This window comes from Salvelinus fontinalis, chromosome 6 (genome assembly GCF_029448725.1).
Source record: "Salvelinus fontinalis isolate EN_2023a chromosome 6, ASM2944872v1, whole genome shotgun sequence".
In the NCBI taxonomy this organism is placed as follows: Eukaryota; Metazoa; Chordata; class Actinopteri; order Salmoniformes; family Salmonidae; genus Salvelinus; species Salvelinus fontinalis.
In genome coordinates this window covers 60134115-60161963 of record NC_074670.1, presented here as the reverse complement: position 1 = coordinate 60161963, position 27849 = coordinate 60134115, and the positions used below count along the sequence as shown (strand labels likewise).

Here is a 27849-nt window from a genome sequence, read left to right as displayed (position 1 = left end):
CTAAGAAGTGTCCCTCAGAGGTGACTGCCTCCCATCAGGACGAAAGAAGTGAAAGATGCAAAGAGAGAGAAAAGAGGCTGTTTTCAAAAGAAAAAGTTTGACTTGTCAGCATTTTGTTACAGTCAGTACTCAAGGACAAAGCAACTAGTCATCTTTCTAGTGCACCGTCCCTGATAGATTTAGTCCGTAGAGATGGGACGAGAAAGGGAACTGCATAGCAAAGAACATGGAACACGCGTCTTTGGTGTTTAATTTGAAAAGAAAGAGCTTGCATATTTGCTTCCAAGATGGCACATTCAAAGGTTCCAGTTGAAAGACTTCAGTCAAGCCAAAATCCAAATGCAAATATCGAGAAGCACACATGATGCTTTAGCTTTGACTCAATCCAAGCCACATCAACCACGGATTGACAAATGTTTGTTCTCTGTACCCACACACTCTACTTGCGGACCCTTGACTCAAGTGTTACCTCATAGCTTGCCCATTTATCCATCCATCTCTTTCCATCTGCTGTTTCCTTTACTGTTTGACTCATACAACAGCTGCAACGATAGAGATGAGCTTGGTCTGTCCGGTGTTAGTGCTGTATCTGCATGCATATGTAAATACACCATTGAATCTGTTTTTACTTAATTCCAGTATTTTCTCAGTGTGTGCATTCCCCTTTCTTTCTCCAGCTCCTTCTCCTCCTGCTGCTGGCCATGCCCGAGGCACTGAGCAGTGCCTCAGAGGTGGATCTCCCTGTGTCCTCTGCTCTGCTCTCGCTGCCCTTCTACCTGCTGTGCCTGCTCCTCTCCTCCGTGCACGTGCTGGTGTGCACGTCGACCGAGAGCTCCTGTTACTTCTGCAGCCTCTCCTGGGGACTGGTGTTCGGGGCAGTGGCCCTCTCCTCAGCCCTGCTCTGCATCCTGGTATCCATGGCAGCCAGGAGGGGAGCAAAGCCCCCTGGGAAGGTGAGTACATCGACACTGAGACATTAGTAGCTCTTTGTCTTCTAAAGACTGGTCATACTTTACGCTCTGCTGTTTTCCTTGTGTGTATTAAAAACAACCTAGCAATTAATGGTAGTAGTTACGTTTTTACGTTTTGGGTTCTTTTGAAGTAATTGAAACAAGCACCTCTTAACCATTTCATAACAGCATATCGTAACAGTGTCTTTCACTGACATTTCTCTTACATTTAAATTAGACCACTTTTGAGGTCCGAAAAGGTGCATTGTCTTCTCTAACCGTCCCCAGACACAGTAGCCTATTCCCTGCCATCGGCATCATTGCGCAGACAGGTGAAATAATTGCATTAGCGTCATAGTGCAAAACAGGAGCATGTTGATTAAAAAAAAAACACGCACCCATTGAGATTAAAAGTATTTGAAATTACACTGGCCTTTCTTTATAATGACTTATTTCTGTCCCTGCAAGTCTTACTTGCGAAATCAGTGGACCGAACATTTTATTTCAAAATTGCACCTCAAGCATGCAACAAAAAGAGAATTGAATAATGAACGTTAACTTACCCTTGCTAGATAAAGGCAGACAAGTTTCTAAAGACAAACCAGTATTTTTCTCCATCTAATGTGATTAGAAACACCAGTGTCACCAAGCTTTCTTAATTACAGTATGTCTGAAGAAGTGACCACTTCTCCCCCCTCTGGGAACTAACAGAAAGTGCTGACAGGTGAAAAGAATGTTAAGAGAATGAAAAGGCTAATAAGTGAATCTGTTCCAGAGCAAAAATGATTGCCCTTCCCATGCACCTAAATAAAGAGCTGGAAGGAAGATATCGTCTTGTTTGTTGAGGTCGTGTTGTGCAGTGAAACATAGCGAGTCTGACAAGCCATTGATCACTTCAGTTATGTTTTTCGTACAGTCTGACATGCATTGATCACTGCATGTGATCAATCACTGTGAGTCTTGTTTATGTTATTTGGGGTTAGGGTTGCCTAACCAGATGTCAGAGGCACTTTTTTAACGTTTGAAATCTTTTGCTAAGTGGACATCTTGTGTGTTCGGCTCTCCTTCAGCTGGATGATTTGTCCAATGATGCTCTCTCTGTCCAAGAGACAATCACATTCTGGAGCTATGTATTAACATGACAATAGCAGTGTTCGAATACTCATACTAACCGCACTAATGCCAGCAGCATACCATCCTGCATACCACTGCTGGCTTGCTTCTGAAGCTAAGCAAGGTTGGTCCTGGTCAGTCCCTGGATGGGAGACCAGATGCTGCTTGAAGTGGTGTTGGAGGGCCAGTAGGAGGCACTCTTTCCTCTGGTCTAAAAAAAATCATAAATAATATCCCAATGCCCCAGGACACTGCCCTGTGTAGGGTGCCGTCTTTCGGATGGGACGTTAAACGGTTGTCCTGACTCTCTGAGGTCATTAAAGATCACATGGTACTTATCGTAAGAGTAGGGGTGTTAACCCCGGTGTTCTGGCTAAATTCCCAATCTGGCCCTCAAACCATCACGGTCAACATCACGGTCACCTTCAGCTTCTTCCTTGCTGAGCGGCCTTTCAGGTTATGTCAATATAGGACTCTTTTTACTGTGGATATAGATACTTTTGTACCTGTTTCCTCCAGCATCTTCACAAGGTCCTTTGCTGTTGTTCTGGGATTGATTTGCACTTTTCGCACCAAAGTGCGTTCATCTCTAGGAGACAGAATGCGTCTCCTTCCTGAGCGGTATGGCTGCTGCGTGGTCCCGTGGTGTTTATACTTGCGTACTATTGTTTGTACAGATGAACGTGGTACCTTCAGGCGTTTGGAAATTGCTCCCAAGGATGAACCAGACTTGTGGAGGTCTACAATTTCTTTTCTGAGGTCTTGGCTGTTTTCTTTTGATTTTCCCATGATGTCATGCAGACGCACTGAGTTTGAAGGTAGGCCTTGAAATACATCCACAGGTACACCTCCAATGCACTCAAAATGATGTCAATTAGCCTATCAGAAGCTTCTAAAGCCATGATATCATTTTCTGGAATTTTCCAAGCTGTTTAAAGGCACAGTCAACTTAGTGTATGTAAACTTCTGACCCACTGGAATTGTGATACAGTGAATTATAAGTTAAATAATCTGTCTGTAAACGATTGTTGGAAAAATTACTTGTGTCATGCACAAAGTAGATGTCCTAACTGACTTGCCAAAACTATAGTTTGTTAACAAGAAATTTGTGGAGTGGTTGAAAACCGACTTTTAGTGACTCCAACCTAAGTGTGTGTAAACTTCCGACTTCAACTGTATAAATAACAACTGCACGAGGACAGACAGTGACTGACAGGCTGACACACGCGTCACAGTTACAAATGGTAGCTAGCTAGAAATTGTGCAAAAAATTGTATTGAAACGGAAAGTAGACAATGAATGCAGGGTGTTCCAGCAAGAGTGGACATCGAAATATTTATTTGAGGTATCGGGGAAAGCTGTGTGCTTAGTGTGCAAAGAGAGCATCGCTGTCTTGAAAGACTACAACTTGTTCTGACACTTCCAGACGAAGCATGCAGAGAAATATAGGAATATGTCTTCTGAGCAGAAGCAAGTGCATCGAAAGAGTTGCTTTCTCAGTTGCAAAAGCAGAAAGGAGCTTGCTTCAGTGCAGTCAATGAAGAGCACAACTACAGGGAAATATTTATTGAGGAGGATAATTAGTGTGTGGCAAAACTGGGACTGAGTTTTGAAAAGTTATCCAGTGTGACCACTGATGGGTGCTCAAACTTGACAGGAAAAAACGTTGGCCTTTTGAAAAGGATAGAAGATCAAGTAGCTGTGCTGAACCCAGATCGGAATAGTTTTTCCTGCATTGCATTATTCATCAGGAGGTGCTCTGTAAATGTGTTCTGAAAATGAGCCATGTTGTGGATACAGTCACTAAAGTGGTAAACTTCATAAGAGCAACATCTTTAAACCACAGGCAGTTTGTCTCACTGTTGGAAGAGACAGAGTTGAGTCATGCAGATCTCCCCTACCACACAAACGTGAGATGGCTGCGTTTGGGGAAGATGCTTTAAAGGGTGTGGGACCTGAAGTCAGAGATTGCTGAGTTTTTGCAAATGAAAGGAAAATATGTGGATTTCCATCAACTGCAAGATAAAGAATGGTTGGCTGATTTTGCCTTCACCGTGGACATCATGGCCCTCATGAATGAACTGAATTCCAAACTACAATGGAAGGGCCTTTTTGCACATCAAATGTACAGCCTTGTAAAAGCCTTCAAGGGAAAATTACTCCTCATGACCCGCCAAGTAGAAGCCAACAATCTCACCCACCTTGCGACACTACTAGTCTGTTCCCTCTCAGATGACCAGCGGGAGTATACATTGCTGCTGCGTGCTTTGAACGTTGAGTTTTCTTGTCGTTTTGAGGATTTCAAAGTGTTGGAAAATGACATGTTGGTTTCCTCTACTTTCACCATCAATGTGGATAACGCTCCCACTGACCTGCAACTTGAGCTCATCGATCTTCAGTCTGATGCAGTGATTGGAGAACTATTCAAAACAATGTCACTGACATGGTTCTATGCATCTCTCGATGATCAAAACTTTCCAAAGATTAGGAGTCATTCTCAGAAGATGTTTGTGCTGTTTGGGTCAACCTATGTATGTGAACAGACATTTTCAGTGATTAAATATTTTCATTTTTTTCATTATAACCTTTATTTAATTAGGCAAGTCAGTTAAGAACAAATTATTATTTACATTTTTTTTATTTTATTTTATTTTTTCACCTTTATTTAACCAGGTAGGCTAGTTGAGAACAAGTTCTCATTTGCAACTGCGACCTGGCCAAGATAAAGCATATGACGGCCTACCGGGCCTACCGGGGAACAGTGGGGAACAGTGGGTTAACTTCCTTGTTCAGAGGCAGAACGACAGATTTTTACCTTGTCAGCTTCGGTTACTGGCCCAACGCTAGGCTACCTGCTGTTATATTTTTCAAATATTTCTATTTATAACGTGTGGTTTTGGATTATTTGCATGCCCCTGCACGTGTTCTTTACAACACATTTTGGGTTTGAGTTTTCACTTTGAAGTGTTAATGTCTGTCTGTGACCAAACTAACTGCTTCTTTACATGTTGGTGTGAGATTTTGTAAAACCTTCCAACCGCTAGTACTGTGTAGTCTAATAAACCGCCCTTATCAGCAAACTCTCACTGCGGAATAAGACGTTTATCCACGTTTCTCTCTGCTATTTTCAAGGCACAGATCATCTCTTATTGACTCTCACCTCTCAGCAATCCTGCGCATAGCAATGTCAGAAACTGTACCAGACTTCACTGCTCTAGTCACTGCCCATTAGATACTTCACTCCTCACACTGATTGAGTAGTTTAAATGTAATGTTGAGCTCTCTCTTTGTCTTTTTGTTCATACCCATTAACGAGTTCTGTCCTTGGTGCTGAATGCACAGTGTACTTTCCCCTCCGTGTAGTTCATTGCATGTTTAATAATTAAAATACCTACCAAAAGGAGAACATGGGGATGTGGTTTATTTTTGTGCATGTTAAAAAAGTAAAATAAGTAGCATATCTGGAGGTGATTTACAGTAGATATATCTGTCAACATAGTCATACACATGATGTATAATCCTGTAATATTATTCTGGCATGCGATGGCAAAAATATATTCTAATGTGGCCCTCCTTGGAAAATAATTTCCCAGGCCTGATATAGGGGATAGGGTGTCATTAAGGACTCAGGCAAAGACTTAAGTGACGGTGCGTGAACACAAACAGCACTCTGGATGATAAACACGCATTATGAGCAAACGGGATCTCCGGCACTGTGCCAGTTTGGTATTGGATTATAGATATATACATACAGTGCATTCGGAAAGTATTAAGACCCCTTGACTTTTTCCACATTTTATTCCACATTTTAGCCTTATTCTAAAATGAATTTAAATTAACACATTTTCCTCATCAATCTACACACATTACCCCATTATGACAAAGTGAAAACACATTTTTAGAAATGTTTGCAAATTTATTACAAATAAAAAACAGAAATACCTTATTTAAGTATTCAGACCCTTTTCTATGAGACTCGAAACCTGCTCCAGAGCGCTCAGGACCTCAGACTGGGGCAAAGGTTCACCTTCCAACAGGACAACAAGCCTAAGCACATATCCAAGACAACACAGAAGTGGCGTCGCGACAAGTCTCTGAATGTCCTTGAGCGGCCCAGCCAGAACCTGGACTTGAACCCGATCGAACATCTTGGGAGAGACCTAAAAATAGCTTTGTAGCGACCCTCCCCATTCCTCCTTGAGAGGATTTGCAGAGACGAATGGGAGAAACTCCCCAAATACAGGAGTGCCAAGCTTGTAGTGTCATACCCAAGAAGACTCGAGGCTGTAATAGCTGCAAAATGTGCTTCAACAAAGTACTGACTAAAGGGTATGAATACTTATGTAAATCTGATATTTCAGTTTTTCTATTCTTATAAATTAGCAAATATTTCAATATACAGTATTTGCTTTGTCATTATGCGGTATTGTGTATAAATTTTATCAATTTTAGAATAAGGCTGTAACATAAGAAAAAAAGTCAAGGGGTGTGAATACTTTCCAAATGGACTGTATGTATATACACTAAGTGTACAAGACTTTAGGAACACCTGCTTTTTCCTTGACTGACCAGGTAAATCCAGGTGAAAGCTAGGACCCTTATTGATGTCACTTGTTAAGTCCATGAAGGGGAGGAGACAGGTTAAATATGTTTTTTAAAATCTTGATACAATTGAGACATGGATTATGTATAAAATCAAGTTGTGTTTGTCACATGAGCTGAATAAAACCGGTCTAGTAGACCTTACTGTGAAATGCTGACAAAAGCCCTTAACCAACAATGCAGAGTAAGAAAATATTTGCTAAACAAACTAAAGCAAAAAAAGTAACACAATAACATAACAATAATGAGGCTATATACTGGTGGTACCGAGTCAATGTACTGGGGTACGGGTTAGTCAAAGTAATTGAGGTCATATGTACATGTTGGTAGGGGTAAAGTGACTGTGCATAGATAATAAACAGTGAGTAGCAGCAGCGTAAAAAAAAGGGGGTCAATGAAAATAGTCCGGCTAGCTATTTGATTAACCGTTTGGGGGTAGAAGCTGTTAAGGAGCCTTTTTGGAACTAGACCCGGCGATCCGGTATCGCTTGCTGTGCGGTAGCAGAGAGAACGGTCTATGACTTGGGTGGCTGAAGCCTTTGACAATTTTTAGGGCCTTCCTCTGGCACCGCCTGGTATAGAGGTCCTGGATGGCAGTGATGTACTAGGCCGTACGCAATACCCTCTGTAGCGCCTTGCAGTATGTTTGTCATTCAGAGAGGAATGGGCAAGACAAAAGATTTATGTGCCTTTGAATGGGGTATGGTAGTAGGTGCCAGGTGCATGGGTTTGTGTCAAGAACTGCAACGCTGCTGGGTTTTTCATGCTCAACAGCTTCCTGTGTGTATCAAGAATGGTTCACCACCCAAAGGGCATCCAGCCAACTTGATACAACTGTGGGAAGCATTGAAGTCATTATGGACCAGCATCCCTGTGGAACACTTTCGACACCTTATAGAGTCCATTTCCCGACTAATTGAGCCTGTTCTGAGGGCAAAACGGGGGTACAACTCAATATTAGGAAAGTGTTCTTCATGTTTTGTGCACTCAGTGTATATCAGTGGGGTCCGAAATGATAGACACTCTTGATGAAGTTGAACAATAATGACTGTAAAAGTAAATCATTCAAATACTGAGCTATATTGTATGCTAATACATTTGCTTTGATTAATATATTTTGTTCAATAAGTAATAATATTTGTTCTCAAGAAGGGGTAGCGGTCAAGATTATTGACACCCCTAAATATTCTTATAAATAAAGTAGTCAAAAGTTTAGTATTTGGTCCCATATTCCTAGCAGACAATGACTACTTCAAGCTTGTGACTCCACAAATTTGTTGGATGCATTTGCAGTTTGTTTTGGTTGTATTTCTGATTATTTTGTGCCCAATGGAAATTAATGGTAAATAATGTATTGTCATTTTGGAGTCACTTTTATTGTAAATAAGAATATTATCTGTTTCTGAACACTTCCACAGTTGTAGCCAAAAGTTTTGAGAATGACACAAATATTAATTTTCACAAAGTCTGCTGCCTCAGTTTGTATGATGGCAATTTGCATATACTCCAGAATGTTATGAAGAGTGATCAGATGAATTGCAATTAATTGCAAAGTCCCTCTTTGCCATGCAAATGAACTGAATCCCCAAAAAAACATTTCCACGGCATATCAGCCCTACCACAAAAGGACCAGCTGACATGTGTTGACGAGGACAAGGCTGGAGATCATTCTGTCATGCTGTTTGAGTTCGAATAACAGACAGGAAGCTTCAAAAGGAGGGTGGTGCTTGGAATCATTGTTCTTCCTCTGTCATCCATGGTTACCTGCAATGAAATACGTGCCATCATCATTGCTTTGCACAAAAAGGGCTTCACAGGCAAGGATATTGCTGCCAGTAAGATTGCACCTAAATCAACCATTTATTGGATCATCAAGAACTTCAAGGAGAGCGGTTAAATTGTTGTGATATAGTTGAATCATCAGCATACATGGATACATATGGTTTGTTTAATGCCAATGGCAGGTTATTGGTAAAAATATAAATTAGTAGAGGGCCTAGAGAGCTGCCCTGCGGTACACCACACTTTACATGTTTGACATTAGAGAAGCTTCCATTAAAGAAAACCCTCTGAGTTCTATTAGATAGCTATGAATCCACAATCTTCTTATTATCAATTTATTTCAACCAATCATCAGTAATTTGTGTCAGTGCAGTACATGTCGAGTGCCCTTCTCTATAAGCCTGCTGAAAGTCTGTTGTTACTTTGTTTACAGAGAAATCACATTTTTATTTGGTCAAACACATTTTTCCCCAACAGTTTGCTAAGAGCTGGCAGCAAGCTTATAGGTCTGCTGTTAGAACCAATAAATGCTGCTGCTTTACCAATCTTTGGGTAGCGGAATTACTTTGGCTTCCCTCCAAGCTCAGATAAAAGATATGACAGATAGGAGTGGCTATAGAGTCAGCTACCATCCTCAGTATCTTTCCATCTAAGTTGTCAATGCCAGGAGGTTTGTCATTATTGATAAATAACAATACTTTTTCCACATCTCCCAAACTAACTTTACAAAATTCAAACTTCCAATGCTTTTCTTTGATTATTTGTTATTTTATGCATGAATACGATGGGTCACGATGGGTTCATTGTTGGCATTCCCTGCCTAAGTTTGCCCACTTTGCCAATGAAGTAATCATTTAAATAATTGGCAACATCAAATGGTTTGGTGCTGAAGAAGCCATCTGATTCGATGAGTTGGAGTTCAATTTGTCTTTCTGACCATAATTTAATTTAAACTACTCAAGATTTTTTCCATCATTCTTTATATCATTGATCTTGGCTTCATAATACCGTTTTGGCTTCTTTTTGTTGAGTTTAGTCACACCATTTCTCAATTTTGCAGTAAGTCAGCCAGTCAGATGTGCAGCCAGACTTAGCCGCTCCTTTTGCTCCATCTCTTTCAACCATACAGTTTTTAATTTCCTCATCAATCCATGGAGCCTTAAGTTCTAACAGGTGCATGTTTAGTCATTCAAAATCATGTCAACCCCTATTATTTCCATGTAATTTATGTGATTTGTTAATACAAATTTTACTCCTGAACTAATTTAGGCTTGCTTAAACAAAGGAGCTGAATACTTATGCAAAGACTATGTTTTAGTTATCAAAATTGTTATTTATCTTAAAAATAACAACTATTCTTCCACTTTGACAGATTGTTGAAAACAAAGACAATTAAATCAATTTTAATCCCACATTGTAACACATTTTTTGAAGAAATCCAAAGGGAGTGTAGACTTTTGCCACTTCTTTCCCTGACATTTATGATACCATAATTGAACTGTACATTAAATCCCAGCCAATTCAGACAAAATTTGTTGGGATTCAAGTGCCCTCAGTCCCTCAGCTCAGGGACCTTAAACCAAGGTGGGATAGAGGGATGACTAAGAAAGGAGAGATAGACAGAGTGAGTTTTTTTCCCCCAATACTTTGTTTACACAAACAGCACTCTGTTTACATATTATGTTTTCCCCTCCGCTGAGCTCGCTGCGAGGTGCGTTCCTCCCGTTGATGGATGAGCTGCGCTTGGCGAGGACGAGCCGCTCCCTGTGGAGCAGCGTGTTACTGTGACACGCCACGGAGAGCCGTCACTCACCCCTCTGTCCTGCACACAACTGTGTACATGGAAAGGGATCACTGCAACTTACATTTACACATACCTGTTGGAAGGAGATTGAGAGACGAAAAATGAATATTATAATGCAAACAGTAAACAGATTTCAACAATCAGTCATTAGATTTAGTGTTATGAGCTTTCCTTTTGACGTTATTAAGATGTTTGCCCTGAAGCACAGTAAACACTCTGTCCCTGTGTGTTTTAGCTGCTGCTTCCAGTGACAGTGTTAACTTAGCGGGATCAGAGTAGTGCACTTACTTACTCTGTTAGGCCCCCTCTGAATACTGAGTCAACAACAAGATGCAGTTCACAGGACCAGGGGGAGTACTTTACAACTCAGTGTGGGGTGAAAACACACACACATATACACACACACACACACTCAGGGTCTCACACTCATAGTCCTAGATTAGGAAAATACTCTCTTTTTGTTGCATGTAGTTTTGCTGTCTAACAGCTTAGGGCAGGGTTTTGGGGATGGCATCCAAATGTCTTGTCTTTCTAGGTTGTGGCATCTGTGTTCTTGATATGTTATCGTGTTAGAGGGACCCTGTCTATACCATCTTTCTCCATTCACTTGTGTTCCTCTATATGGACCTGATTTTAAATACATCCTTTAACTTGATCATTTTGGCAAGTTCGGGTGACTCTGTATTAATTGTATCACTTTGTGAAGTCATCTCTATTCTGTTTCCTTTCTTAATTTGGCCAATGTGTTTGTTTAATTAGTTGTTTTATATTCCAGTATTGGCCTGAGAGAGAGAATCACATTATGCTCAATCTCCCTTCCTCTCTCCTTTTCTCTTCTTCCCTAGTCTCCATCCCATGGTGGTGTCAGTGCTGGGTGGTCTCTGTCAGAGCTGGACATTCTGCTCCTGGCGGGCACGGCTGGCCACACCCTCAGCCTGTCGGCCAGCAGCTTCGTGGAGGAGGAGCACCAGGTCTGGTACTTCCTGCTTAACACCCTCTGCCTGGTCGTCTTCCAAGACGTCTGTCGCAAGTACTTCCGGGAGCGCCGTGCCAACATTGGGAGCTTGGAGGACGAAGACTACCTCCTCCCCTCCAATGAGGGGGACGCGGTTGCCTCACCGTTAGCTGATCTGGGGGTGACGGATGCAGGTTCGGAGAAGTGGCTGGCCCTCGCGACCCCACCTCTCACCCTGGCGTGTTGTCGTCTGCTGCGCTCGCTCAACCAGACCGGGGTGCAGTGGGCTTACCTGCCTGACCTGGGACACTGGCTCAACAGGTGGGTGTGCTGAAGTTTGATACTTACTGTGTATTGTTGTGTTGTGTGTTACTTCACTCAGGATGAATGTTGCCATAAGCAGAGCGCCATACACTACAATATACTGTAGTGCAATTTGAATATATTTAATTTTCTTCATTTGCAGCAGCCTTTTTTAGTTAGCTTTTTGCCAGTTCAGATATTTTGCCCAATGAATAAAAATTCTGGGTACACACTCCGAACATTTTGCACCCCACTGCTTTGTAAGGCCATTGGCAGTGATTCTTTTCCCCCCCACCCCGGGCCTCTTTTCCAGCATTCATTGGTTTTCACGCTGCATTGTTACTGAATGTCAACTTTACTACTGAGTGTTGCACACAGCGCTAGAGAGCCTCATTAGCTTGTGAAGGACCCAAGTCGGAGTACCTGTTCTAGAGGGCTGACTCACAGGCAGTACTAAGGTTGTCACCCCAGAGTTGGTTGACTGTTGTATACTGAATCAAAATATAAACGCAACATGAAAAGTTTTGGTCCCATGTTTCATGAGCTGAAACATTTTGCCCAGTCATGTGATATCCATAGATTAGGGCCTAATTAATTTATTTAAATGGGCTGATTTCCATATATGAACTGTGACTTAGTAAAATCGTTTAAATTGTTGCATGCGTTTATATTTATGATCAGTACACAAAAGGAACTGCTCATGGTATTGTTCCATAAAACTCGACCTTGTCTTAGCCCCCCTGAGACAGCTCCTCATCTCCTTGTTTCCAACGTGATTTCTCTCCATTCTGTTGACCTATGGTAATTTTCATCTGGTTGTCTTAGCTGCATCTTACTCACTCCCTCAGGAATCAGGTTAACGTGCTTCATTGTCTAGCCATGTATTGTATCCACTCGGTCATTCTTCCTCCTTGGAGCTCCCTCAAGGCTGCAGAACCACCACACAGGCAGATGGCTTTTTATTTATGTGTTTTTATTGAACCTTTATTTAACTAGGCAAGTCAGTTAAGAAAAAGTTCTTATTTACAATGACGGCCTAGGAACAGTGCCTTGTTCAGGGGCAGAAAGTCAGATTTTTACCTTGTCGGCTCGGGGATTCGATCTGGCAACCTTTTTGGTTACTGGCCCAATGCTCTAACCACTAGGCTACCTGCCGCCCCTGTCCGGGCTGGTCTCCCAGTCGGAACCAGGGCCTATTCCACCCAATTAGATCTATGCCTTGGCCAAGATTTTGTCCACTGGCTTATGTAACTTAGTGGTAAACACCCAGGAAGTGTTAATTTGATGTATATGGTCAGCCCTGGAATGACTTCAGGTTATGTCTTAAATGGTCCAATGCAGCTGTTTTTATCGCAATATTAAATCAGAAGTACCTTACTGTGATTGTTTTCAATTAAAATGGTCAAAAATAAACAAAAATAGCTTCTTAACAACAGTGTTCATTTTTGCTGCTATTTTAGCATTTGTCACTTTTTAGTCATTTCCTCCTTTGTTAGTTTTAGTTATTATCAGTCGACTAAAACACTGGACAATTTCTGTCTAGTTTATTGTCCTTGGTGTGGACAGCCCTTTTAGTCACATAATAGTCATATTGAATTCCTTGGTGTGGAGGGCCCTTTAGTCACATAATAGTCAGTGCATTGTTTTGTCAGGCAGGCCAAAACTCAATCCCACCAAAACAGGCTGAAACGGCATGCGGTCTTTTCAAACAGCTCTTGCACTAAAAGGCATTATCATAATTTTCACAATTAAATTTTATCCCAACCTCATAGTGTGGAAATGTATAGAAAAATCACAATCTTGACTGCACTGTGCCTTTTAAACAGCTACGACCTAGTGAAGTTTTAGCTTGCCAAAAAATCTAGGAGATAATTACCAAGTTTCTTTGTAGTGTTGCCCTGATAAAGCAGTCCTTAGGGCTCTTAAGACATAAGGTGATCATACTGTACATGGTTATGACAAGTCATATAATGCAGTAGGACATCATCATAATGCCTTATACTCATGGTCTCTGAGTAAGGTGTTAGGAATGTTTCAATAAAATTGTGAAATTCAAAAGTGTGGCTCTAAAAAGTGGGTGAGCTTCTGAACATACAGAGAACTCGGTGAACCCCCCAGTACCTTGGCAAAGGATCTAGGCTAGTGAATGAAAGAACATTCCTTGTTTAGACCAAGAGAAAATGCATAGAGTGTTATCCATTAGAGCCTGCTACCTTACCTTATTATCTCTGCAGCACCATAATGGTTGCTAGTTTCCTCACATCAAGGTTATAAATAAAAGTGGAGTAACTCCCATAGGAGCTAAAAGAAATGAGTCATATCCTTGGTTGTCTCTGCAGGTAGCATTAGTCTGTTCCTTTCTATTGTATGTTGAAAGCCTCTCTTCGGCTGCCCTGTAATTCTAAAGTGAAGAAAGCTCAAGGCAGATTTTAGGGCCAAGATAACAAGCCTAGATAGCCTCCGAATCCGAGCCCAAATCAGATTATCAATGAACCGCCGTACATTCGGATTCACTAAAAGATGTACAAAAAAACCTTCTGTGTGGCAGAAAGTTTGAGGAACCTTCAGCGAACCCGTTGTTCTCATTGTTGAACCCAAGGTTTTTCTGCCCATTAGCATTCTCACGGCTCCACAAGTAACAAGATGAATGCCTTGCGCTGGGGGCACTGGGTTCAGAGTATTGTGGATTCAGAATTAGCTGACCTTATTCCTGTCTGCCGTTGCCCCCTTTTCCTATATTCCCCCTACTCTATGCTGTGTGGGTAATGAGCTCCAGCATCGTTCCTCCTTCAAGGTGCCTGTCTGTTCCTCTTACCCAACCCAACCCCCTGCCCTGATACCAGGGCTATACTGTCCTTCTGGCATATCTAGGCTGCATGTCAATAGTTGAATGTGGCTTCCTCTTCCTTGTCTCCTCTCTTTCAAATGCATTGATATGAATGTAAAGAAGGGTAGATGAAAGCACAAAAGTAGATGCTTACTGGGAAGTTGCTATCACCAGTCCAGTTCTTTCTCATCGGGGTAGATAATGTGGAGGAAAGAAGACAAAGAAAGTTCCTTCAAGCTATTGTACTCTCTTACTCTATTGCTTCCCTGACATGTTCTCTTTGGTCCCTGAGATGTTCTCTTCCTCCCTGAGATGTTCTCTTCCTCCCTGAGATGTTCTCTTCCTCCCTGAGATGTTCTCTTCCTCCCTGATATGTTCTCTTTGGTCCCTGAGATGTTCTCTTTGGTCCCTGGGATGTTCTCTTTGGTCCCTGAGATGTTCTCTTTGGTCCCTGAGATGTTCTCTTATTCCCTGTGAATAAGGACAAAAATCTAACACCCAAAGCCTAACCTAATCCTAGCTTCTAACCCTAAAACTAACCCTACCTCCTCACCATAAACCTAATATTAACCTTAATACTAATTCTAACCCTAAACCCTCTAGATATAGCATTTGGCCTTGTGGGGATGAACACAGTTGGTCCATTTTTTGTATGTTTACTATTCTTGTGGGGACTTCTGGTCCCCACAAGTATAGTTAAACAGGTTCACACACACACACCTCCACCCAGACAAATCCAGCTCATGCGCTCCATCAGCAGCAGATTTTAATTTAGAATGGAAAATGAATGTGTTTATGCAACAAATGTTAGTGCATCGAACCGAATCACATCGATTCATTCCTCTAATCAAACCGAATCGCACCGAATCGTTTCAAACTAAAATGTATCCTTCCTGTATTGTATTAGAGCCCATATATCTAGATACGTATAGAATCATCTTGAAAGGGAAAGTTGCACGTCCCTAATAAATGTGCCATTTTTATTTCCCCTTTCCAATGTTACAATGTATGACTGTGGTATGAGTCCAAGGAAATAACCTGGAACGGCACTAAACTCCACAAGAAATATCTTAATGTATACAATATAGCTTCTACCCCCAAGCCATAAGACTGCTGAACAATCAAATGGCCACCGGACTATTACATTGACACCCCCCCCCCCCCCCATTTGTTTGGTACACTGCTGCTACTCGCTGTTTTATTATCTATGCATTGTCACTTCATCCCTATCTACATGTACAAATTACCTCTAACCTGTACCCCCGCACTCTGACTCGGTACCGGTACCCTCTGTATATCGCCTCGTTATGTTATTGTGTTACGTTTTATTATTTTTTACTTTAGTTTATTTGGTCAATATTTTCTTAACTCTTTTTTAACTGCACTGTTGGTTAAGGGCTTGTAAGTAAGCATTTCACGGTTAGGTCTACACTTGTTGTATTCGGTGCATGTGACAAATAAAGTTTGATTTGATTGTTTTAACTTTTGAATGTTCATCGGAATAAAGTCAAATACATTATTTTAAAACAGATGTGTAACAAATTAATTGTTAACTCTATTGTGTAATTAGTACAGTTTGAAGTGGTTTAAATGTATATCTGTTCTGTCTCTACAGCTTGGAACACAAGATGGTGCTGTCCTTGTTCGCCGCCTTGTCATTGGCTCTGATCTACTTCCTGGTCCAGCGGAGATGTTCCTGGGTGTCCAAGATTGCCCTGGCCCTTGGCCTTCTGGGTGTCTACAGCTACCGGGCGGCGGTGGGCAACGTTGTGTTTCCGTGGCAACATGGCGGTGGTAACATGTCCAAGTAAGTTTTCGCCGACTGGGTGTACAAAACATTATCCAGGTGAAAGCTATGATCCCTTATTGATGTCACTTGTTAAATCCACTTCAATCAGTGTAGATGAAGGGGAGGAGATGGGTTAAAGAAGGATTTTTAATCCTTGAGACATGGATTGTGTATGTGTGACATTGAGGGTGAATGGGCAAAACTAAATATTTAAGTGCCTATAAACGGAGAATGGAAGTAGGTGCCAGATATCTAAAAAAAACACTGCTGAGTTGTATTTGCCTGTTTTTCGAGCCATTTGATATGTGATCACATCATGGCTCGTTAATGAAGGATACACCTTAAGGCCTACATCAGCATAAAGTACACACAAGTCCACAGAGGAAGAAAGACTAGGGGAAAAAACAACCTTTCAATCATTTGTAGCCAAGTAACCCAAGGGGAAAACTGCTTTGAAAACCCTTATTGCTGTCTGATTAGAGATCATTGTGCTCATGTCCTTAGCCTGGCCCTTTCTGTATCAAGGTGATTAATGGTCCAATCAGAGAGGCTGATCGCTTTGTTTACCCCTGTGCTTTTGATTTCTAATGACCAAATGTGGAGCTCCTTTGCTCTGCCACTTGGCTCAATCCCTCCCACCCTCCCTATCACCAGCCAGCTAATCAACCCTTAGTATCCAGCCAGCTGCATCTTGTCCACAGCCCCGTTGAATGTGAGAGCATAATGAGTGTTCAGGTGCTGCTGCCCAGTTATCCTACCCCCCTTCCTTGTCTCTTACTAGACATGTTCCTGTTCCCTCCCCCCTCCATGCTCTCCTTGACATTGTCTCTACTCCCACCTACTCCCACCTCCCACCTCAACTCTCACCCCTACCCACCCTTACCCCTCGTTGCACAGTACCAGGCGCACACCAACACTCCGTATAATTGGCAATGCCGCCGTGCCAAGTCGCCGAGTCATTAATCACTGCGGGAAGGTGTTTATGCTGGCGCCGCGGCAACCTCCTGGCATTTCCATTAAGTTGGGTCTACAACAGCGGTGGCCCCGGCTCAGTCACTCGCAGCCAGGCTAATCTGGTAGCATGAGATCCCTTTGTGGCTTATCACACTGACCTAAATAGCAGAAAGAGGGTCTCCCACACTGTCTCGTTATGATAGTTCAGGCTGAATTTTTTGGTGTGTTTCTTAGGTCAAAGTCTAAAGGACAATTGGGCTTGGCTGACAGCAAAAAAATATATATATATATATTTTTGGGGCGTATGGTTCTTGGTATTGCTCTCTAGACATTTTTTTCTCTCCCAATGACAACATAATCATCCTTGCCATTTCCTTAACTTTAAAATCATGAAGAATCACCTGTGACATTTTATGGTCTTCACTGTAAGTAGTTGGTAGGTACAGATGTCGGATCTTAACTTGATCACTCTTGTCACAGAGAATTTTCCTGCTGCATCAGCAAATTCGAATGAGCCTTGTCAGTCCCTGAAAAAAACAGCAGTTTTCTTTCTCTCATTGCAGGGGCAGTCGAGTCATTGGGATCAGGGCAAATGTTCTCTCGCTCTCGCTCCAATTCTAGTCTGAGGCCCTATTACTGCAACATTCAGATGTACAAAAATGTATCTGAAATGAAGCCATCCACATCAACAACTGTTGTTTATATAGCTTAATAACACAAGATAGATATCAGTCTCCACTAGGCTACGACGTGCAAGTGTCAAGTGTATGCTAAGGTCAAAATTGAGTTTAATTGTGATCTAGTGGTTAGGGCTGCTGCCTTCAGTGTGCACATATAGGCCTGCCTTGTTGGCATTGGTTCGATTCTGGCCTACACCCTTCTGGCACAAAGAACTCAATCCCCTCGATTGACTTGATATATTTACACTTTTCAAATATGGACAATCCAGGGATATTTTACCTCTGATTTTGATAAGAAATTACCATACCAGACACTTTGGATAACATAAACAGTAAACTAATAAAATAATAAGTCAGTAGGGTAGGCTACAACAACATTAGTTTCCATTCATACAAATTATCGGGTAAATTGCCACATTAGATTTACCGTGGTAAACAATGAAAAATAATTGTATTTCTATTGTACGGTATGCTTGTCAAATAGATAAATCGCCTGTTCAAAAAAGTCTGTTAAAAAAGGACTAAGTTGTTCCGATTTCAATATCAACCAGAGGGTGAACTTACAGTTGAAGTCGGAAGTTTACACACACCTTAGCCAAATATATTTAAACTTAGTTTTTCACAATTCCTGACATTTAATCCTAGTAAAAATACACTGTCTTAGGTCAATTAGAATCACCACTTTATTTTAAGAATGTGAAATGTCAGAATAATAGTAGAGAGAATGATTTATTTCAGTTTTTATTTCTTTCATCACATTCCCTCGGGTCAGAAGTTTACATAAACTCAATTAGTATTTGGTAGCGTTGCCTTTAAATTGTTTAACTTGGGTCAAATGTTTCGGGTAGCCTTCCACATGCTTCCCACAATAAGTTGGGTGAATTTTGGCCCATTCCTCCTGACAGAGCTGGTGTAACTGGGTCAGGTTTGTTGGCCTCCTTGCTCGCACACGCTTTTTCAGTTCTGCCCACAAATGTTCTATAGGATTGAGGTCAGGATTTTGTGATGGCCATTCCAATACCTTGACTTTGTTGTCCTTAAGCCATTTTGCCACCACTTTGGAAGTATGCTTGGGGTCATTGTCCATTTGGAAGAGCCATTTGCGACTAAGCTTTAACTTCCTGACTGATGTCTTGAGATGTTGCTTCAATATATCCACGTAATTTTCCTCCGTCATGATGCCATCTATTTTGTGAAGTTCACCAGTCCCTCCTGCAGAAAAGCACCCCCACAACATGATGCTGCCACCCCCGTGCTTCACGGTTGGGATGGTGTTCTTCGGCTTGCAAGCCTCCCCCTTTTTCCTCCAAACATAACGATGGTCATTATGGCCAAACAGTTCTATTTTTGTTTCATCAGACCAGAGGACATTTCTCCAAAAAGTACGATCTTTGTCCCCATGTGCAGTTGCAAACCGTAGTCTGGGTTTTTTATGGTGGTTTTGGAGCAGTGGCTTCTTCCTTGCTGAGTGGCCTTTCAGATTATGTCGATATAGGACTTGTTTTACTGTGGATAAAGATCATTTTCTACCTGTTTCCTGTTTCCTCCAGCATCTTCACAAGGTTCTTTGCTGTTGTTCTGGGATTGATTTGCACTTTTCGCATCAAAGTACGTTCATCTCTAGGAGACAGAACGTGTCTCCTTCCTGAGTGGTATGACGGCTGCATGGTCCCATGGTGTTTATACTTGCGTACTATTGTTTGTACATATGAACGTGGTACCTTCAGGCATTTGGAAATTGCTCCCAAGAATGAACCAGACTTATGGTAAAAAAAAAAAAAAATCTGAGGTCTTGGCTTCTTTAGATTTTCCCATGATGTCAAGCAAAGAGGCACTGAGTTTGAAGGTAGGCCTTGAAATACATCTGCAGGTACACCTCCAATTGACTCAAATTATGTCAATAAAGCTATCAGAAGCTTCTAAAGCCATGACATAATTTTCTGGAATTTTCCAAGCTGTTTAAAGGCACAGTCAACTTAGTGTATGTAAACTTCTGACCCACTGGAATTGTGATACATTGAATTATAAGTGACGTAATCTGTCTGTAAACAATTGTTGGGGGATTGATTTGTCATGCACAAAGTAGATGTCCTAACTGACTTGCCAAAACTATAGTTTGTTAACAAGAAATTTGTGGAGTGGTTGAAAAATGAGTTTTAATCACTCCAACATAAGTGAATGTTAACTTCCGACTTAAACTGTATCTTGAAAGACTTTGGTTGCAAGCAGGACACAAGTAATACCAACATATTTTAGAGACCCATAATGGGTTGACCAATAATGGTTGCAATTGAGATCAGCTATGTGGGGGAATTTAGCCCGTGTCAATGGTTCAACGAGACATCAGCTGGTGATAATCTAGTGCCATCGATGGATGCAATATTAGCCAATCTGTGTGTGTGTTTCCCTGTTTGTGTTTCCCTGGCTAAGTTAATGAGCTGGTTTGTGCCATCAGTTGATTGACAGATGTAGGGCTACTGTAGAACGATAAACTTTCCTCCAGTATAGATGCTTGTCCACGTTTTCTAGTTAGGCTATGTATAATTTGACAATATAGTTCTGGTCTTTGGTGTGGATTGAAAGCCTGTATTGTGTGGCTTTAATATTTAATTTCATAAAGCTGTCAAGATGTTTATGCAGCCTATCCAAAGACCATTTAGTTGAACTGAAACACTTTTCTTTCATGTTTAAATTATCATACTATTTCTTTTACTTCTTGAAAACGTTGAAATAAATGCTGTTAACTTGTGGGCATAATGTAGGCTCGGGCTGGTGACTAGATTGCCCAGAACTGGCCGCAACCTCATGAGGCTTGGAGCCGGAGCACGCTGCTTAGACCTACTGCGCTACGACAGTTCACTAGGCTCTAGCAAGAACTAAGAATACTAGGAATACTGATGATACACCACAAGTATGTGACACCCCTTCAAATTAGTGGATTCGTCTATTTCAAGCACACGCTTTGCTGACAGCTGTATAAAATCAAGCACACAGCCATGCAATCTCCAAAGACAAACATTGGTAGTAAAATGGCCCCTACTGAAGAGCTCAGTGACTTTCAAAGTGGCACTGTCATATACTCAGCAAAAAAAGAAACGTCCTCTCACTGTCAACTGCGTTTATTTTCAGCAAACTTAACATGTGTATATATTTGTATGAGCATAACAAGATTCACAACTGAGACATAAACTGAACAAGTTCCACAGACATGTGACTAACAGAAATGGAATAATGTGTGAACATCCCTGAACAAAGTGGGGGTCAAAATCAAAAGTAACATTCAGTTTCTGGTGTGGCCACCAGCTGCATTAAGTACTGCAGTGCATCTCCTCCTCATGGACTGCACTAGATTTGCCAGTTCTTGCTGTGAGATGTTACCCCACTCTTCCACTAAGGCACCTGCAAGTTCCCGGACATTTCTGGGGGGAATGGCCCTAGCCTTCACCCTCCGATCCAACAGGTCCCAGACGTGCTCAATGGGATTGCGATCCGGGCTCTTCGCTGGCCATGGCAGAACAGTGACATTCCTGTCTTGCAGGGAATCACGCACAGAATGAGCAGTATGGCTGGTGGCATTGTCTTGCTGGAGGGTCATGTCAAGATGAGCTTGCAGGAAGGGTACCACATGAGGGAGGTGGATGTCTTCCCTATAACGCACAGCGTTGAGATTGCCTGCAATGACAACAAGCTTAGTCCGATGATGCTGTGATACACCGCCCCAGACCATGACACACCCTCCACCTCCAAATCGATCCCGCTCCAGAGTACAGGCCTCGGTGTAACGCTCATTCCTTCGACGATAAACGGGAATCCGACCATCACCCCTGGTGAAACAAAACCGCGACTCGTCAGTGAAGCACACTTTTTGCCAGTCCTGTCTGGTCCAGCGATGGTGGGTTTGTGCCCATAGCCAACGTTGTTGCCGGTGATGTCTGGTGAGGACCTGCTTTACAACAGGCCTACAAGCCCTCAGTCCAGCCTCTCTCAGCCTTTTGCGGACAGTCTGAGCACTGATGAAGGGATTGTGCGTTCTTGGTGTAACTCGGGCAGTTGTTGTTGCCATCCTGTACCTGTCCCGCAGGTGTGATATTTGGATGTACCGATCATGTGCAGGTGTTGTTACACGTGGTCTGCCGCTGCGAGGATGATCAGCTGCCCGTCCTGTCTCCCTGAAGCACTGTCTTAGGTGTCTCACAATACGTACATTGCAATTTATTGCCCTGGCCACATCTGCAGTCCTCATGCCTGCTTTGCAGCACACCTAAGGCACGTTCACGCAGATGAGCAGGGACCCCGGGCATCTTTCTTTAGGTATTTTTCAGAGTCAGTAGAAAGGCCTCTCTAGTGTCCTAAGTTTTCATAACTGTGACCTTAATTGCCTACCGTCTGTAAGCTGTTTGTGTCTTAACGACCGTTCCACAGGTGCATGTTCATTAATTGTTTATGGTTCATTGAACAAGCATGGGAAACAGTGTTTAAACCCTTTACAATCAAGATCTGTGACGTTATTTGGATTTTTATGAATTATCTTTGAAAGACAGGTTCCTGAAAAGGAACATTTCTTTTTTTGCTGAGTTTAGGATGCCAGTTTGTCAAGAAGTCAGTTTGTCAAATTTCAGCCCTGCCACGGGCAACTGTAAGTGTTGTTATTGTGAAGTGGAAACGTCTAGGAGCAACAATGGCTCAGCCGCGAAGTGGTTAGCCACACAAGCCCGCAGACCTGGGCTGCCGAGTGCTGAAGAGCGTAGCATGTAAAAATCGTCTGTCTTCAGTTGCAACATTCACTACCGAGTTCCAAACTGCCTCTGGAAGCAACGTCAGCAGTAGAACTGTTCACCGGGAGCTCCATTCAATGGGTTTCCATGGCCAAGCAGCAGTGGAAATGCGTTTTCTGCAGTGATTAATCACGTTTCACCGTTTGGCAGTTCGATGGACGAATCTAGGTTTGGCGAATGCCAGGAGAACGCTACCTGCCCGAAAGGATAGTGCCAACTGTAAAGTTTGGTAGAGGAGGATTTATGGTCTGGGGCTGTTTTTCATGGTTCGAGCTAGGCTCCTTAGTTACAGTGAAGGGAAATCTTAACCCTACAGCATGCAATGACATTCTAGATGATTCTGTGCGTCCAACTTTGTAGCAACAGTTTGGGGAAGGCCCTTTCCTGTTTCAGCATGACAATGTCCCTGAGGTCCATACAGAAACGGTTTGTCGAGATCGGTGTGGAAGAACTTGATTGGCCTGCACAGAGCCCTGACCTCAACCCCATCGAAAAACTTTCAGATTAATTGGAAATCCGACTGCAAGCCAGACCTAATCGCCCAACATCAGTGCCCTACCTCACTAATGCTCTTGTGGCTGAATGGAAGCAAGTCCCTGCAGCAACGTTCCAACATCTAGTGGAATGCCTTCCCAGAAGAGTGGAGGCCGTTATGGAAGCAAATGGGGGACCAACTCTATATTAATGCCCATGATTTTGGAATGAGATGTTCGACGAGCAGGTGTCCACATACTTTTGCTCATATAGTGTATGCTGATTGAAAAACTATGTATTGTACATAGGCACATAATTTTTTTTAATTTTATTTGAAGCCTTCCCTAAACCAAAACCTTAAACACTCTGAATTAATGCCTACACTTTTACCCATTGAGTGGTTTCTGTTTTAACCGTGTAACCACGTGGAATTAACCCTTTAACCATGGGGAATTCATGTGTCAAAAGTAGACGTTCATCCATGAGTCAAAGGGCATTGGGCTGGTTTCGAACACATGTCGGCTCTGGCATATCTGCTGTGGTCAGTGGCTGTGACCGCTTGACCACACAGACACTGAGGAAACCAATCATTTATTCTGCCTATTGCTTGCCTTGAACATATGATTGAACAAAAAACATTGAACAAACTGATCTAAAAAAATATATATATTTTCCCTAACAAAAATATATCTACCCCCTACAAATATGTCCATTTATTATAATCCACATAAGAATTCACAGAAGACACGCTGTAGCCTGCACCTAGCCTACATAAGGTACGGTGTGCATTGTATAGAAATACCGCTACCACCTGCCCCGAGGCGGCGATCCTAAATATTTCTTCAGATATTCAAATCCTCCTGCTGCAGGATTATTTTCCTCCTGTGGCGAAATGGGTCAAATTAAGATATGACATCTGTAGGGATTAAGTTAATGGCCCTATTTATTTCTTCCTCTTCCTACTTCTCTCTCCTTACTTCACTCTTTCTTCGCCTGTTGCACATCAGGAAATGTTCCACCAAATTATCCAAAAGAGCATTGTAGAGTCGACTGTAAAAATGTTGGGGAAAAACGCCTTGGAATTGATGGGTCTCCTGCTGTTTCACGTTTCGATGTCGTGCCGCCCGTCCTCAGCCTGATGAACGGCCAGGATTTATGTGGCCCGGCAGAGGCTGCCGAGTCCTCCCCCCCTCCCCACAAGATGGGGTCATCAATCATACCATTTTTATTGTCATTCAAAAAAGGAAAATTGTCACCATGTAGCTCCGGTGCAAGGAAAGCCATTCTGGGAAATAATATGTACAAACTGTTAGATGGTTTAAGAGGCACTTTGAATCGTCCAGCTTTTTTGTAATAGTTTCATGTTTTATTAGCTGTTTTTCATTCTGCTTGTTATTTATTTTTGGTTTTCCCATGTTGTTTTATGTTACAATTCACCTCACATCATTATAGCATTGATAGGCCAGTATTAAAACCGTTGTGTGTTTGTTGTACCTCATTTAACATTTTTGTAATTTAGCAGTCGCTCTTGTCTAGAGCGACATGCAGTTAGTGCTTTCATCTTAAGATCGCTAAGTGAGACAACCACATATCACAGTCGTAGCATGCAAATCTTTTCTCAATAAAGAAGTTATCAGCAAAGACAGTGCTAGTAGGAAAAGACAAGTGCAGGTTACCACATTGACTAATACTAGCTCAGCTAATCCTAAATGTAATCAAAATGTTTTGCTGGCTTCATCAGGTGTTACACAATACATTGCCCGGCCCCAGAATGCCCACATCTGAATGTGAAATGTGATTGGCTTTCAATGTAAATGTCATTTGTGACATCTTTGGATTGTAGAATACTCCAGTTGCAGGCAAGACCGTCCAGTCTTTGTGACAAGCCGTTATCTGCCCCACTGTTAAGTCATCCCCTTGTTAAATGGCAACGTGAAATCATATCTCAGCCCAGTGCAGTTAATATGAATTACTGGAGTGGCTTAAGGGCCGCCGATGTCTCTGTGATGAAATACATCTCCCAGAGACCCTGGGAGGCTACTGTGTTATCTGAACACACTTGACTTGTGTTACAGCACCATACTGAATAGAATTGTGTGTTTTCTGTTCTATTTCCAACACCCCCAGAAAACACACACAATTGCAGTGAAGCACCAGAGTTTAAACAATGTAAACAATGTAGAGGATGCTTTCATTGTTCCAAATAGCATTATTGCATAGTGACATTAGTAGTCTCTGAGATGTCATAGCGTTTGCTCCAGAACATCATCACACCCGGCGCTAATTCAGTTCCATTCTTCTGGAGTTTTTCTTTCATATCTCATCTTTTATGTTGCCATTCCTGTGAAGAAATGTAAAGATTGAGAGATACTTGAACAAAGGTGACCCTCCTTCAAACCCAGGCTAATGTCATGTTTCTCATTATGCTAGAGAACCACCTTGTTCAGAGAGGGGGTGAGTACTGTAGCGATGAACGTTTCAATCAGAGATCAAGGTTGTAGCTTGATAGTTTGGGCAATTTATTACAAGAACACTTGCTTCTAAGCGTAAGAGTTGCCACTAAACCTGAGTTAGTTTCCATAAATTACTCAAAATACATGTACTGCAGAGCACATGGAACCTACACACCACTTCAATCTAGGTGTCAAAAATGACTGAAATATCTTAAAAGTTCTGTTGAGTGTGTTCTGTCAAAGCGCTGTTAGTGTTTGTGGCTGTTTTCTAGTACCATCTCAATTGGTTCCTGCAGTGCTCAACACCGCCCCTTTATTTGATCCTGATTAGATGTTTGTTGTGCTGACACTTAATTTGGGAACATTTATTCATGCAGATCCCTCATGAAGTTGCAAATTAATTCCAGGCTCTCATCAGAACCTCTTGAGTACACACATGCACACACACGTGCGTGAACACGCACACACAAAGCATTCAAAACACACCTGAGGTGATTGCAGGTGTCATGGTATGATAAGCAACGGCTCAATCTCTCTCTCTCTAAAGACATTCCTGGATAAGAATGAAGCTATCATTGGCTCATACGCACATTCAGCCTTTCCACAATCCCCTGTTCTAAACCTCTCTCTGTCACAACCATATAATTACTTCAGAATCAACTAGGACCATGTTCAAACGATGTATTTCTACATTCTTTCCAGTATTTGTTAAATTGTTCACTAAATTAGTTTAGATCATATTTTCATTTTTGCGTGGCTATGACCTCTGTTGAAAACAAAATCTAGAAGCCTTTGAGCACCCAGGATACTACTGTTTGTCAATGTCAGTTTCTCATGTTTTCTTCATACCGAGCAAATAATGAAGCAAATAATGAACGCAGGTGTCTAGTTAAACTGTTCTCCCAAAAAGTGACACAAAATTATCATTACCCAATAAGCTTTGCAATCTGTCAGTGACATTAATGCTAGATCTCTTGGCAGGTGTCTCTGGCTTTTGAGACATGTCCTCCTCTCTTTTTTTAAATTATTTAAAAAAATATATATATATTTCTCCTTTATTTAACCGGGTAGGCTAGTTGAGAACAAGTTCTCATTTACAACTGTGACCTGGCCAAGATAAAGCAAAGCAGTTCGACACATACAACAACACAGAGTTGACTGATCCATTGTGCTCTACTCCAAGATGGCAGTTATGGCATTTTGATGACTGATATTGTCATCACGTGGGATATTGTCATCAGTCAAGCTAGTGAGGATACACACCTTGTTTAATAACCAGTTATACAGGCAGGCAGACAGACAGACTGCATGGTTTCCAGAAACTTCCTCTTGTTTTTTGGTATGGACTTGGTCAGTTTATTCAAGTGTATTATTAGCATGGTTGTTCTGCCAGCATCAAAATACCAGGATTTCATTTATGTGTGTGGTTTCCCCTGAGAGCATGTGCCTCCTCACTGCAGAGAGAGAGCGAGGGGGCTGGCATCATGTCGGCATTTTCTCGTTCTCTACCCATCTGTGCCACTCATACCAAATAACACACACTGGCCTCAGCATGGCATTTGTTTGTCATATTTCCAGCTCATTTCATTTGCTGATTGTGTTGCTCTGAGCAATATCATCTAACTCAAGCCCTCACACAAACGCCTGTGGAAAATCCCAACACACATTTACATTTGAGTCATTTAGCAGACTCTTATCCATAGTGGTTTACAGGAGCAAGTAGGGTTAAGTGCCTTGCTCAAGTGCACATTGACAGATTTTTTTTAACTAGTAGGCGTGTGGATTCGAACCAGCAACCTGTCGAACCACGCACTCTTTGATTCCTCCGTATCCTCACAGTTAACAAGTCAGTCCCACAGTCATGCTTAGCATAAATCCGACACGACTGGGATTTCCAGTCATGCTTAGCATAAATCCGACATGACTGGGATTTCCAGTCATGCTTAGCATAAATCCGACGCGACTGGGATTTCCAGTCATGCTTAGCATAAATCCGACACGACTGGGATTTCTAGTCATGCTTAGCATAAATCCGACACGACTGGGATTTCCAGTCATGCTTGCATAAATCCAACACGACTGGGATTTCTAGTCATGCTTAGCATAAATCCGACAAGAAGAGGATTTCCAGCCATGCTTAGGATAAATCCGACAAGACTGGGATTTCCAGCCATGCAAAGTATAAATCCTACAGACTGGGGTTTCCAGCCATGCTTAGCATAAATCCGACAAGACTGGGATTTCCAGCCATGCTTAGCATAAATCCTACAAGACTGGGATTTCCAGCCATGCGTAGCATAAATCCGACAGAAGAGGATTTCCAGTCATGCTTAGTATAAATCCTACAAGACTGGGATTTCCAGCCATGCTTAGCATAAATCCTACAAG

At 42.0% G+C, this 27849-nt stretch overlaps 1 protein-coding gene across 1 annotated transcript in view; it reads left to right on the top strand.

Annotated features, from left to right (window-relative positions):
- The window catches only part of LOC129858231 (GPI ethanolamine phosphate transferase 2-like), a 122673-nt gene that overhangs the window by 75116 nt on the left and 19708 nt on the right, over positions 1-27849 (top strand). Inside the window, exons 8-10 of the mRNA XM_055927284.1 lie at positions 678-953; positions 11097-11527; positions 15952-16143. Of these exons, the coding sequence (XP_055783259.1) occupies positions 678-953; positions 11097-11527; positions 15952-16143 (899 nt within the window). The remainder of the gene's footprint in view (positions 1-677; positions 954-11096; positions 11528-15951; positions 16144-27849) is intronic.